The sequence below is a fragment of the Miniopterus natalensis genome, chromosome 2, assembly GCF_054644295.1.
Source record: "Miniopterus natalensis isolate mMinNat1 chromosome 2, mMinNat1.hap1, whole genome shotgun sequence".
Lineage (NCBI taxonomy): Eukaryota > Metazoa > Chordata > Mammalia > Chiroptera > Miniopteridae > Miniopterus > Miniopterus natalensis.
In genome coordinates this window covers 172,877,943-172,891,315 of record NC_142082.1, presented here as the reverse complement: position 1 = coordinate 172,891,315, position 13,373 = coordinate 172,877,943, and the positions used below count along the sequence as shown (strand labels likewise).

The following is a 13,373-nucleotide window of genomic DNA, read 5'->3' as shown; positions in this document are numbered from 1 at the left end:
CTTCATCTAATAGCACAACTCTGTACGGTAGGGAATATTACTATCCCCATTCTACAGATAATGAAATTGAGGCTGAAAGCCTAATCAACCTGCTCAAGGGCAGAGAGCCATGTAGCTATAAGTAATTATTTGTACAATCACTGTTTAAATTGGTCTCCCTAACGAAAGGAGAGCATGGAATATATCTTCCCATCTTTGCCATATCCCTATTACCTAACAGTTCCTTGCTCATAGCAGGTACTAATAATGAATGGAAAAGAAATGAATATTTTCAGAAAGATTAATTTGGCAGCAATGTATGGGATTAAATAAAAGAAGGAGAGGCTGGCGGTCCAACTAGGAAGCAGCACAAGCCACACAAGCTTGGCAGAGTAAGGCCATGGAAGAGGGTGGTGACAGAGGGGAATGCCAAAGGGTGGACCCAAGAAACATTTCCAGAGTCCCTGCAATGGAACCAAGGACCTAACAGTGTCAACAAGGCCCTCTGGGATCTGGCCCCCTACCTACCATGACCCTGATATCACCTAATTATTCTCCCTTATACAAGATGCTCAACCACCCAGGCTTCCTTGCCAATCCCTATGCAAGCCAGGTACGTGCCCAAGATATTCTCTCCCTGCTAAAATATAAATTTCGAAAGATGAGGATTTTTATGTTTTATTTGTGACAGTATCTCAAGAGCCTGACACACAGACAGTGTTCAATTCACTGAATTGATTGAGTGCATGAATAACAGAATTAAGAGGCTCTGGAGTCCTTGAAGACACTGGTCAGAGACGTCCCTGAGGCACCACGTCTCACTGATGGGGAGAATGGTGGCATCACTATTAGAAACTGGACAACCAAACAGGGCCTGGCACTGAGTACATATTACGAAACACATGAATGAATGAAGCACTGGCTTGAATGGGAATGTACTGACTTTGGTTTCCGTAATACTCAATCGAAAATATCCAGGTTGTTGAAAATGTCATACTAAAAGCAAATAAATTTAGACCCAGAGAGCCTGACTTAGGAGATATAAAATTAGCAGAACTCAAGGAACCAAATAAATAATATATCCAAGAGCTCGTTGGTTTTTAATGAAGTAACCTTGGTTTCTAATACATTTGATCAAAAGCTTCAGAGAGAACTAGTGAAGGCTGGAAAAATCTTTCTTTCTCATTCTTTGTTCAAAGGACAGTAAGGCCAAGGGGGGGTGACACAAAAACAAAATCTACAGTCTTATCCCATACTCACACCTATGTGGTGGGGGAGGAGAAGAATTAATCTATGTATTCATGTGGCAATGAAAGTATATAGAAATAATCAGGACACCAAATGGAAAATTCCATCAAGTCCCAGATGGAAATAGATTACGAACAATCTTTCCCTTATTTTAAACAAACAGCTATTAAGAAATTCATTCTCTTTCTGTTCACATTTGCTAACAAGTTCTGAGTGTCTCTTTTGACTTACTAAGTATGATAGGCATTGAGGAAGTGTAGATATTTAAGATGATGTGGGGGTTTTTATTGTATTTTATTTATTTATTTATTTATTTCAGAGAGAGGAAGGGAGAAGGATAGGAACATCAGTGATGAGAGTCACTGATCGGCTGCCTCTAGCATACCCCTTGCTGAGGACTGAGCCCAAAACCTGGGCATGTGCCCTGAATGGGAATCGAACTGCAATCTCCTGGATCCTAGGTCGATGCTCAACCACTGCGCCATGCTGGCCAGGCATAAGACAATGTTCTGGAAGAGTTTACAGGTTTGAGAGGATACCATTACATTATGAACAAATAATTATTAACAGAAGTCCTATAATGTAAGTGGTATGGAATGCCAAAGGGGTTGAATACAAAGCTTCTACTTCTGGCTAAGGCGTCCGGGAATATCAATGGAGGTTATGGAATCCAAGCCAGGCTTTAATAGGGAGGTGGATATGATTTCAATAGTTGGATATGAGAAGATCAGGTCAACGCAGACTGGAGAAGTGGACTGTGAACCACTTTGGCTGGAGAACCAACTTTATATAAGGAATTAACCAGAGACTGGGCTAGAAAAATAGTTTGGAGTCAGACAGAAGCCAGGGAAAAGGCAATTAAGGAACATACTAGAGTCAGGTAACCATGTCAGCAGATACACATGATAGGTTTTAGTCATGTTTTAACTAAATACAAGTAAAGAGTCGGAAATTTTCTCCCGGTTGTCAGTATTAATAAAAACTGCCCTGCCCTTGACCAAAACATAAAAACTTACAAAACTTAAATGCTAAAAATTCTCATTATTGCAGAGGATCACTCTATTTTGAGCCCTCAAGCACACAGTTGTTTTCACAGAGACAGTCTTGAACACTGAACACGCAAACATTGCTTTTGTTCTCAGAACTAATGCGCATGGGAAACAGGACTGACTGCAAACAGGCTTGAGAAATCCTTTGCAGATGATGGGAAAGTTCCTAAACTGGATTGTGGAGATGGTTGTATAACTTTATTAACTTACCTCAACAGCACTGAATTGTCAATAAAATGTAATAGAAATTAAAAGAAGAAAAAACATAAACCCGCATATTAGAGAGAAAAGGATCACCTGTATATACTGGGCATGTCCTTCACCATGAGCCTCCACAGGTACTTGTAAAGATATGACAGCGAAGTGAAAGCCCATTCTAACAACTCCGTGTCCTGAGTCTCCAGGATTGAGGTGATAGTTAGAAAAAAATCCTGAAAATGTGGGTAGAAGTCTGTCTGCAGATCTCGTGCCAACTGTACAACCAAACTGGATTAAAAATAAGAAAAAGTAATGTCTGTGAGACATATAGACCAAAAAACAAATACTGAAAGTCTATTTCATAAATGATAGCTGATCCCTATGATGACAGGATTAATTAAACCTTCTGAATCAAGTCTCGAATGTTTAAAGTTTTTCACATTTTAAGAGTTCAGCAAAGAAATCAGGCCAGAGAAAGAAGGTGCATTTCATCCAAATTATGGTCAATCATTCCTATTTTATCAAAGAAAAATGGGGCTCTCTTAAAAGTATAAAACAAAAGCAAAAAAGTATATACCTAAGATTCTGCTTTATGGCCATGCACTGAGATTCAGACTAACAGAAAAGGTAAATTCTTATTTTTAAATTACAAACATCAGATCTAAGGCATATGTACTATAAAACACAACCATTCAGAAAATTCAGACAAATGTCTCTGACCTTTCTCTCAACATGCTACTTACTCCAAAAGGGGTTGATAAGCAAAACTGTTCCTGATTTGCAGATGAGTCTTCAAACTCTGAACTATCTCGTTTTGATGATAGACCAGCTGATTGAATGATTGACATCTGTCAATAACTTCTTTGTAAAATTTCCCTGGATGAAAGGAAAAAAAAAAATGTTCTGCTTTTCCATCATACCACTATTTGGTTGTTTTGAACATATAAAGTGCAAATGACAGACGAATAAAATAGAAACAAAATAGAAAATACCAAAGTGTTCCGTAAGGTTCAGTTCTCTCCATTTCAGCAGACCCTCGAAAAAGTAGGTTTCAACCTCCTGTCAAGATTAAAACAGTCCATTAATCAGGCAATTCAAAGACAAACTGTAATCAGAGTAAATAAGAATAGTGATATACTAATATCTTAAGACAATGATGATAGTCAAGAGTTAAAAAAACAACAACTTTTACTGTAGTGGAGGAGAGAACATAAAACAGCCTAAATACCCAACACAGGAAAATGACTGGAATAACTTGTGGTCTATACATACCAAGGTATATTATGGGGCAATTAAAAAGATCTATTGTATACTGAACAGGAAGGATGTTGATGATATACCCCCCAAAGTGATAAAAGTCACAGTCAAGTGTATAGCAGGATCCAATTTTTCGTTTTTAAAAAAGACCTCTCCCAATGTTCACACATATTTGTATGAGAAAAAAGCATGGAGGAATACACTTCTACCAAATTGCCAGTATCCGTTTCCTTGGCAACAGGAGTGGAGGGTTGAGATAATGCATTTGTCTAAGTTCATCACTACATTCTTTATATATTACTCTGTACTCTGAAAGGTAAAACCAACACATTATTACCATACATGTGTATATACATGTGTATGTATATGTACACATATATAAACAAATATGATATGCTTTTCCATCACACCACTATTTGGTTGTTTTGAACATATAAAATGCAAATGACAGACGAATAAAATGGAAACAAAATAGAAAATACCAAAGTGTTCCATAAGGTTATGGATAAATATATGTGTGTGTATATATATATATATATATATATATATATATACATACACATATATACGTACACAGAGAAAGACAGCGAGACAGTGACGAGACAGACAGAGAGAGAGAGAAAGCTTAAGCACATACACAAACAGCATGCCAGGTCCTCCTCAATCTCAAAAAAAGGTAAATCTTTACAGTGTGCTTTGGAAATCTTTAAAAAATAAAAATGAAATAAAATCAATAGTTACAGAGAATAGAAAGGAAGAAAAAGAATCCAATTAAATTGTGTTCAGTATCTCTTAAGGCAGAAGGGAAATACATCTAACAGTTTAAAACCTAAATGTTGAAGGCATTCCTAGCCTAGCACTGTGACTGGCACATGTTAACCATTCGTGATAACTGTGTCCCTGTCCCTTTGCAATGTGACTCACAGCCCCTACCCCAAGAGACACAGTCTATTTCCTCACCCCCTGAATCTGGCCTGGCCTAATGACTTATTTTGACCAATAACATGTAATGGAAATGATCCTGCGACTGCCAGAACTAGTCTTTAAGAGACTTTGAAGTTTCTGTTTCTCTTGGAAAGGTTCTGCCATCATGAAAAGAAGCCTAGTTTAGCTTATTGGAGAACAAGTAGCTACAAGGAAAACCTAGACCAACAAGTCCCAGTCAATGGCCAGACATCTGATTGAGGCCATTCTTGACCATCCAACCCAGGATCCTGTTCTAGGCCCTCTTCTCTGCTCATTGAACACTCAATCCTTTAGTACTTTCAACCTCTCCTGTGGCTTAAACTATTAACCATATGCTGAATGTTGAATCTGTAATTCTACCTCTGAAGTCACCAGATTCATACATCCAAGTATTTTTTGGATACCATCATTTGGATGGCCACCGGTATATCAAACTGAACAAGCCCCAAACAAAACCAATCCCATGCTCCTCTTCCTATAAATCTATCTTGATGAATAACATCCTCAACCACCTAATTGTTGAAACCAAAAAAGTTAACCCCATTTCCTTCCTCCCTGCATATCCAGCAGGTCACAAGCCCTATCGATTCTACTTATCTAATATCTCTGGAATCCTTCCCTCTTTCCATTTGACTGCTGCTGCCATAATCATTTACTTAAATAAGTACCAAATCCTCACAACTGGTTACCCCAACTCCAGTCCTCCTCTTCCTCCACACTAAAGCCAGAGAGATCTAAAGCTTAAATGTCACGTCACTTACTCCCCTGCCTTACAATCCTCGAATGATATCCCATAGCTTCAGGATAAAATCCAAACTTAGCTTGACATATGAAGTTCTTTACGATCCTTGACTATCCCTTCTGCTTTCTCTCACTAGGCACTCCCATCCCCCATTCCAGTCACCATCAGCACACACACACACACACACACACACACACACACACACACACCCCTACATACAGTGATAACCACAATGAACTGCTTTGTAGTTTCCTGAACAAGATATGCATTCTCTAGCCTCTATCTTTTATATAGCTTCTTCCTCAGCCTAAACAGCCTTTTCTGTCCTCTTTGCCATGCTAAAACCTATAGTGGTACCTCGGTTTTCTAATGTAATCTGTTCCAGAGACCATTCGAGTTCTGAAACGTTTGAAAACCGAGGGATGAACAGCCGACAGCTAGACCTCAGGCTCTTGCACTCAGCGGAAGCAGTGTGGTGTGTTCAACTTTGGAGGCGGGTTCAAAAACTGAAGCATTTACTTCTGGGTTTAGGGAGTTCCTAAACCAAAATGTTCGTCAATGGAGACGTTCAAAAACCAAGATACCACTGTAGGCACAACAAGACTAAATTCAGGTATCATTTTAACTACATTATCGTTTTTGACACCCCACCCTACACCCCCAAATAGTTTAGGTTAGGCTCCCTTGACTGTGAGTTCCCAAAGCATTATGTGATTACCTAGATAAGATCATTTAACACGCTGAATTCACCCATTGGAGACAAGGCATTCAAAGAAGAGTGAGCAGAATCCAACCAGAGCGAAGCGACGAATAGTTAAGGACTATGAATCCCCAAACTGAATGCACACATACAGGACTTTAAAAGGCTAGCAGAGAAATACTTACTTGAAGCAACAAAAGGCAAGATTTTTGAGTAGAGGTGTGACCGAGCTAGAGCATGGTTACAAGTGGAAAAAATTATGTGGTTTTAGCCCCTTTCTTTTTATAAAAGAGGAAACTAAGCCCCAGGAAAGTGACTTGCTCAAAACCTCTAAAATTGTAGCCTTAGAATATGGAAGAGGCTGGAATCACAGAAGCCACCTGAGTATCAGCTCACTGTCTAATACGGCATCACCCAATAGAACTTTCTGCAACGATGGAAATGTTTTATATCTGCACTTGTCCAATATGATAGCAACTAGCCACATATGACTACTGAGCACTTGAATTTTAATTTAATTTAAATCTAATTTGTCAGGTGGCTATTGTATTAGACAGGTATCACGCACTTCATGTTCATAAAGGAATGGCTTGAAAAGCAATCCACTTCTAAGAGGAAAGACTGAAACACTGACTATGAATACTTGGAAGCCTGGCTCGTATAACATTCTCTTACCTCATCGTAGCTTGCAGTTCTATCGATCCGGTGAATAATATCGATATTCACATTCCCCAATCGTTCGGCAAATGTAAGAAACTGCGGGGGAGGGGAGGAGCATATTTAAGATACATCATCATTTAATACTTATCACATCTTGAGTATCGGTTTGAATGCTGTACAATAATTACATGTGGACAATTTCCTCTTGAAAGTAGAAATGTTAAGGCTTCCATAAACCTCCTCATGCACCATCATTACATAATAACGGTATGCTTCGCTTGCAACTTGACTTTATTTTCAATCATAAAATGTATAATTGAGTTTGGGCACTAAAAGTAGGTGTCACTGATAAATCAAAAGTGTAAAAACAAATGGAAAGACACGGAGCTTTAAACAAACGCACTGCGCTACTATGCAAAGATAATAGCTATGGATATGTTTGCACAAGTTCTTTCAGTTATGTCATTTCAAATAAAACTTCCAGGCCAGACTGTGGGGGACCTAAGGGAAAGCTGGCGGTGCAGCCTCGCTAGATCTACCGTCGGGTTTCACGCCCCTCTAACAGCCCAGGGGCCTGGCTAAGTCGCTGCAATCACAGTGTTTCTAAACATGAACAAACCTAAGGTTGCACCAGAACGAAGGAACTCTCAAGGGACGAACGGAGAAAGCGGTGTAGGAGCCAAAGGCTGGAAATCACTCGTATTCTCCCACCTGCCCGCCCCCTAGTCTGGCCTTTAAAGATAAAACAGCAGGGGAGAGAACAGCTCCAAAGAATCAGTCTGTCGGAGGGAACTGAACTCCGGGCTGAAGGGGACTCCCGGGCACTCCAGACTCCACACGCTACGGGCGACATCTGCTTCCAGCCTTCCTCCCCACCCCCATGTTTACGACACCCGGAGAGTGCCCCTTTCTAGCCAGAGCCTCCGGGCGAGTGACTCATGCTCGGCCCAGAACACGGCAGCCCCCACGGCCACGGCTGAGAGACGCCGGGACTCCCGGCTCCCGGCCCAGGCTCCCTCGCTCACCCGGTGTGTGTTCTCGGTCTTGTGGGACACGGGCTTTGTCTTCATGACTGCGGAGGGCAGCGGCCCACGAGGGCCCGGGGAAGGGTGGAAGGGGTGCGACGGAACGTGATGAGCGGAAACTGGCGGACACACTGGCGCTCTCGGATTCCCCGCTGTCCAAGTTCTTTCTCACGTGCGGCCCGTGCGCCTGGAGGCCGCCATGTTGGAGACGGGGAGGAGCCGGGGAGGGTCACGTGGGAGGAAGAAGGGGACGGCGCAGGCGCGGCCTGGGGGCGGGGCCGGGGAGCCGGGAGGCGGAGGCGCCTGCTGGCGGGTATGTGGGCCAAGTTTTTTTACTGTTTAGTTAAAGTCTATAAGGAAAATGTGTGTGGGTTTTTTTTTGTTGTTTTTGTTTTTGCTTTTAAAATTTTATTAATTTGTTTTTGTTGTTGAAAGTATTGCAGATGTCCCTTTTCCCCCCTCATTGATCCCCTGCACCCCGCATCCACCCGCTCCCAGGCCTTCCCCATACCAATGTCTGTGTCCATGGGTTATGCATATAAGCGTATAAGTTCTTTGGTTAATCTCTCCCCACCCGCTCCCCCACCCCCACCTTCCCTCTGAGATCCCTCAGTCTGTTCCATGCTTCTGTCTCTGGATCTATTTTGTTCATCAGTTTATTTTGTTTATTATATTCTACCTATGAGTGAGACCATGTGGTATTTGTCTTTCTCTAACTGGCTTATTTCACTTAGCATCATACTCTCCAGGTCCCTCCATGCTCTGCCAAAGAGTAAGAGACCCTTCTTTTTTACAGCTGCGTAGTATTCCAGGGTGTGAATGTCCCACAGCTTTTTTATCCACTCATTGTTTGTTGTTTTGTTGATTTGTTGATGGAGCCATTCTGACAGGTGTGGTTTTAATTTGCATCTCTCTGATGATTAGTGACTTTGAGCATTTTTTCATATGTCTCTTGGAAAATGTGTGTTTTTATTGTAAAAGAAAACGTTTGTCATTATTATAAGCTAACACTCACCACCACTTACCTAATGTGATAAAGATTTATTCAAGATTCTCAGGGTTTGCAAACAGAAAATACAAGTGGGCAATACCCAGAGTGTCCTGAAAAAGAAAGAAAAGCCAGGGGTTCTTATAGTGCCAAGTACATTCTTGAGAAGAATCAGTCCTGTGTCCTTAGCCTCTGGATTGATGAGAGATGGTGAACCTGTAGCTGATCCCTGGTCTGGATGATTGTCCTCGGCTGGCCTGGATCTGCGACCATTCTTTCCTGAGTCCTTGGGGGGGGGGGCGGGGGGCAATCAGAGGGTTATCTGGAGGTTTGTTGTATATGCAGACATTGATGCAGCCTTTCCTCGTATCTTCAACTACTTGATTTTAGTAATTGAGCGCTTGACAATAGTGACTCCATTTTACTTCTTCACTCTATTTCTCAAGCACACTGTGAGTGCTACATGAATATAAAGGAGGTACCTATTTTTAAGCCCCTTTGGCATGTGAAGAAAGCAAGGTAAGTGGCAGTCCTGCGGAGGTCACTCAGCTTCCAAGTCTGATATTCTTAACCACTATGCTCTAAATAAAATAGAGTTTTAAAGAAAAATCTTATTTCATGCACAACCATTAACATTTTGGTGTTTTCCCCACTACTCTAATGTCATGTTGTTAAAAATAATTGTACAAACAGCCCTGTGTATGTGTGTGTGTGTATACTATATATATTTCTTTCACTTATTCATTCAACAGATGCTTTTAAGAGTCTACTGTGGGCCATGCACTCTTCTATGAGCTGAAAACATAGACAATAATAATATGAATAATAGTAATAATTCTCTTTGGAAATATTTAGTCTGAGGTGTTTACATCTTAGGTAGCCAAGGAGAGATGTTAAGTAGACAACTGAATACATTCCTGCTTAGAGCTCCCTGTGGAGATCAGGCAAGTGGTGTGAATTAAATACCTTACTTGCACTTTCCTGAAAGTGTGAAGTACTTAAAACCATGGAAATGGAGATCACTTAGGGAGAGAGCGATGAAAAGACAAAGGAGAGGAGAAGACCTAAGTGTAACCGTGGAGTGCTCCAACCATTAGCAGTGGCCAAGAAGGTGACTGGGAAAGAGCCAGTGAGAAATGGACCAGTGAGAAATGGCACCAGAACAGAGCCAGAGGCCAACTGTCCTGAGGATAGAGAAGTAGCTGCTGGATCCAGCAAGGTGAAGGTGACTTTAGCAAATGCAGTCCAGTGTGGAGGCAAGGAAGCGAAATATGCATGGATTGAGGAGGGAATCAGGTGAAGTAACATAGACATAACACTTTATATTGTTGTTAGCATTACAGCATCAAGATTTCCTGTGTAATCCCAGGGTTGTTGTAAATATTTTTAATGGCTCCATAGCATTCATGGATTTTGTTTTTTAATAATAAATATAGAAGTATCCAATGTTTGGCTAGCTTGCAGTAGACTAATTGGCTTTTTATCTTTTCCCATTCTTTAGGTGGTTCTTCTCTTTTTATGTCACAGATCCTTTAAAGAAGTCTTAGAAAGCCGTAGAGCTTCTCAGAAAAATGCAGATAAGCTCATTCATGTTAAAACAGATAGGTGATTTCAGAAATTAGAAGTCTGAAGTTACCTGAAGGTAAGAGCCCCCACTCTAAGCAATGGTCCCAACCTATTGCCAAAATCACTCCCAGATAATTGTGTTCTTTTCCTTCTCTGTTATTTATTTTTGGTAATAGAGTTAACTGGACAATAAAGAGTGGAGAGAAAAGTATAAATCAAGGACACTAAAAGGACTGACACAAGTTACGTATTACATTTTTACTCATCTGATTTTGATACATTGACAATACTGGTTGAACAACTTAGCAATAAAACATGGTGGTTAAAAGCATGGATGTTGGAACCATATTGCCTGGGTTTGAACCCCAGCTCTACCATTTATGAGTGGTGTGACCTTGGAGAAGTTACTTATCTCTCTGAGCATCATTTCCTTATATGTGAAATGGAGCTAACAAAAGTACCTACCTCAAAGGGAATTGTTTTGCAGAGTAAATAAACTAACAGATGAAAGGTGCTTAGAATGGTGCCAGGTGCCATAACTGCACAACCTTTGACAAGTTACTTAACCTTCTGAGACCCAACTCTCTGATCTATTGATGGAGGCGATGATAATACCAGTCTTTGAAGGTATTGTGTTGGCACATGGAGCATGGAATAAATGTCTGCTGAGTGGGTAAATAAGTGACCATTTATTCTCTGCTATCTGGCTACCTGAGGTTCTTTAAGGGCAGAAACTATGCACGTTTTCAACTTGGTATCACCAGTGCATCCCTTGAACCCAAGAGTTGTTTATAAATGTTTGTCAAGTTAACAAACTGTACAGTACTTTAACCCTGACAAACTCAAGAGTAACATAACTCCTGCATTGGATGTGGGCTGTGCCACATGCTTTTTAAGGTCTCTCCCAAAGCTAAGTTCCTGAGATTCTGTGGAATTGCCAAAGCAGCTGTGGAAAGCACCACTGTTAGAACGTCTTGTCCCCAGCTTTTGCCCTCTGTGCTACGTCCTTGAATACCCCACTCCAGCCTTCTCCTTTTTCCGCTAGGGTCCTGCCTGCCCTATCCATTCCAGCCAGAAAACTTACAATTCCTTGATTTCTTCTCTATTAAGCTCGATCAGGAACTCATGGAAGTTTTGCTTTTTAATATTTGTTTCGTTAGTGCCTAGCACACTGTAGTTTCAAACCCAGGGGACTCTACAAGCACATGAGGAGTTTACCCAGCTAGATATGACATCTAAACCGAGACCAGGAAGATGAATAGAAGTTACCCAGGCAAGGGAAGAGCATGGACACAAACAGTGTTATCTAGGTAGAAGGAAGAGTGTAAGGGGAGGTTCCAAATGGTTGAGTACAAATTTGGTCATTTTTAGTTCCCCATACAAAGCCACACCCTGTCCAGTTATCACTGGGCTTCAGTGTCACCCTTAGCATCTTTCAGCTAGTAAAAAGGAGAACATAAGGGACAGAGTGAAACTGAGAGGTGGAGAGAGCCTAGGTTTCCCTATCTGCAAGAGTGAGTACAAGAGTAACACAAGGCTGCTGAAAGATATTTTTCATGATGGTCAAGAAGGGGACAGCTCTGCCTGGGGCATGGTCTTGTCTAGAAAGGGCTCAAGGAGTGCAATATAGCAAACCATACGTGAAGCTGACCCAGAACAAGGGCCCAAGGAAGTGAGATCTCAAACCAACAGGGGGAATGAAGCAAAAGAGAAGAGAGAGTGGACCAAGGAGGATATTTCAGTCACTCTTAATCATGGCAATAAGGTAAGCTGATCCCAAGATCGTTTCTTTCTTGAGAGAACCACATACACAGTTGTATGTAGAGCAGGAGGCAGCAGGAGCATGGAGTTTGGATTCAGAAGAACCGGCTGGGTCCCAGCTCTCCAGTTTTCCATGTATTGGTTGATAACTGGATGGGTGACTTCATCTCTAAGCCACAGTTCTGTCATTTTAAAAATAGGCATAATAACCAACTCTGCCTTTTCACTTACTGGGTGATAAGGAGAGCCTTTGAGATCAAGTAGATCAAAGTCTCTTGTAACCTGTACAAAGCTATATAAACATTAATAATAATTATTATTATTGTGTTTTTTTCCATTATGAGACCACTTTTTAGCACTGGGACTGCTGAGCTTCTAGTCCCCTTTTCCTTATTTAAATCCCAGGCATCAGAGACGTTAGACTAGAAATTGCAAATTAGTGGGCCTCACAAGCCCAGAGTGGCCCCCAGATATGTTTTATTTACCAACCAATATTCTTGAAATATTTAAATTTGTTAAAAATCTGGAGATTTCAGGTGAAAATTCATATTTCCAGCTTCTCTGAAAAATGAAGAGCCACCACACTGGGCCCACATTCAGAAAAATGATTGGCTGGAGTTGAATAGTGGTGGCCCCTTTGCCTCTGTCCACACCACTCCTTGCTGCCCTACCCCTGGCCTGAGCATTGATTTAAAGTCTCCACCTGGCCCTGTAGGGATTTCAGTTTGTAATCCCTGAATTAGACATTTCCTCAAGCACAACGCTATTCTTCCTTTTTTTAAAATTGATTGGCATGACACTGGTTAATAACATTATATAAGTTTTAAGAGTAGAGTTCTACTCTACTGTATATTGCATCATCTGTATATTGCATTGTGTGATGTTCACCACCCAAAGTTTGTTCTTCCTCCATCACCATATATTTGACCACCTACCCACCCCCCTTCCCCTCTGGTAACGGCCATACTATTGTCTGTGTCTGTGAGTTTGTTTTGTTTTGTTTGTTGCTTTCTGTTTTATATCCCACATATGAGTGAAATCATATGGTTCTTGACTTTTTCCATCTGACTTATTTCACTTCACATGATATCCTCAAGATCCATCCATGGCTACCTTAATTAGGATCTAGAAAGGTAACACCCTGCTTTTGAATCATCTGGGCTACAAGAGTAAGTAAGACGAGAATCTCATTAACGTTAGAAACAAGGTCATTTGGATCTGTGGGATTCACAGT

The 13,373-nt window shown here is 41.1% G+C and overlaps 1 protein-coding gene across 2 annotated transcripts in view; it reads right to left on the bottom strand.

The window, feature by feature from the left end:
- Nucleotides 1-7,945, bottom strand: part of UTP20 (UTP20 small subunit processome component) — a 79,641-nt gene extending 71,696 nt beyond the window's left edge. For both annotated transcript variants that reach the window (XM_016223172.2, XM_016223173.2), the window contains exons 1-5: nt 7,825-7,945; nt 6,815-6,895; nt 3,467-3,533; nt 3,218-3,350; nt 2,574-2,762 (exon numbers count right to left, since the gene is read on the bottom strand). In XM_016223172.2, the coding sequence (XP_016078658.2) occupies nt 2,574-2,762; nt 3,218-3,350; nt 3,467-3,533; nt 6,815-6,895; nt 7,825-7,869 (515 nt within the window). In that variant the 5' untranslated portion in view covers nt 7,870-7,945. The remainder of the gene's footprint in view (nt 1-2,573; nt 2,763-3,217; nt 3,351-3,466; nt 3,534-6,814; nt 6,896-7,824) is intronic.
- Nucleotides 7,946-13,373: the final 5,428 nt, after the last annotated feature.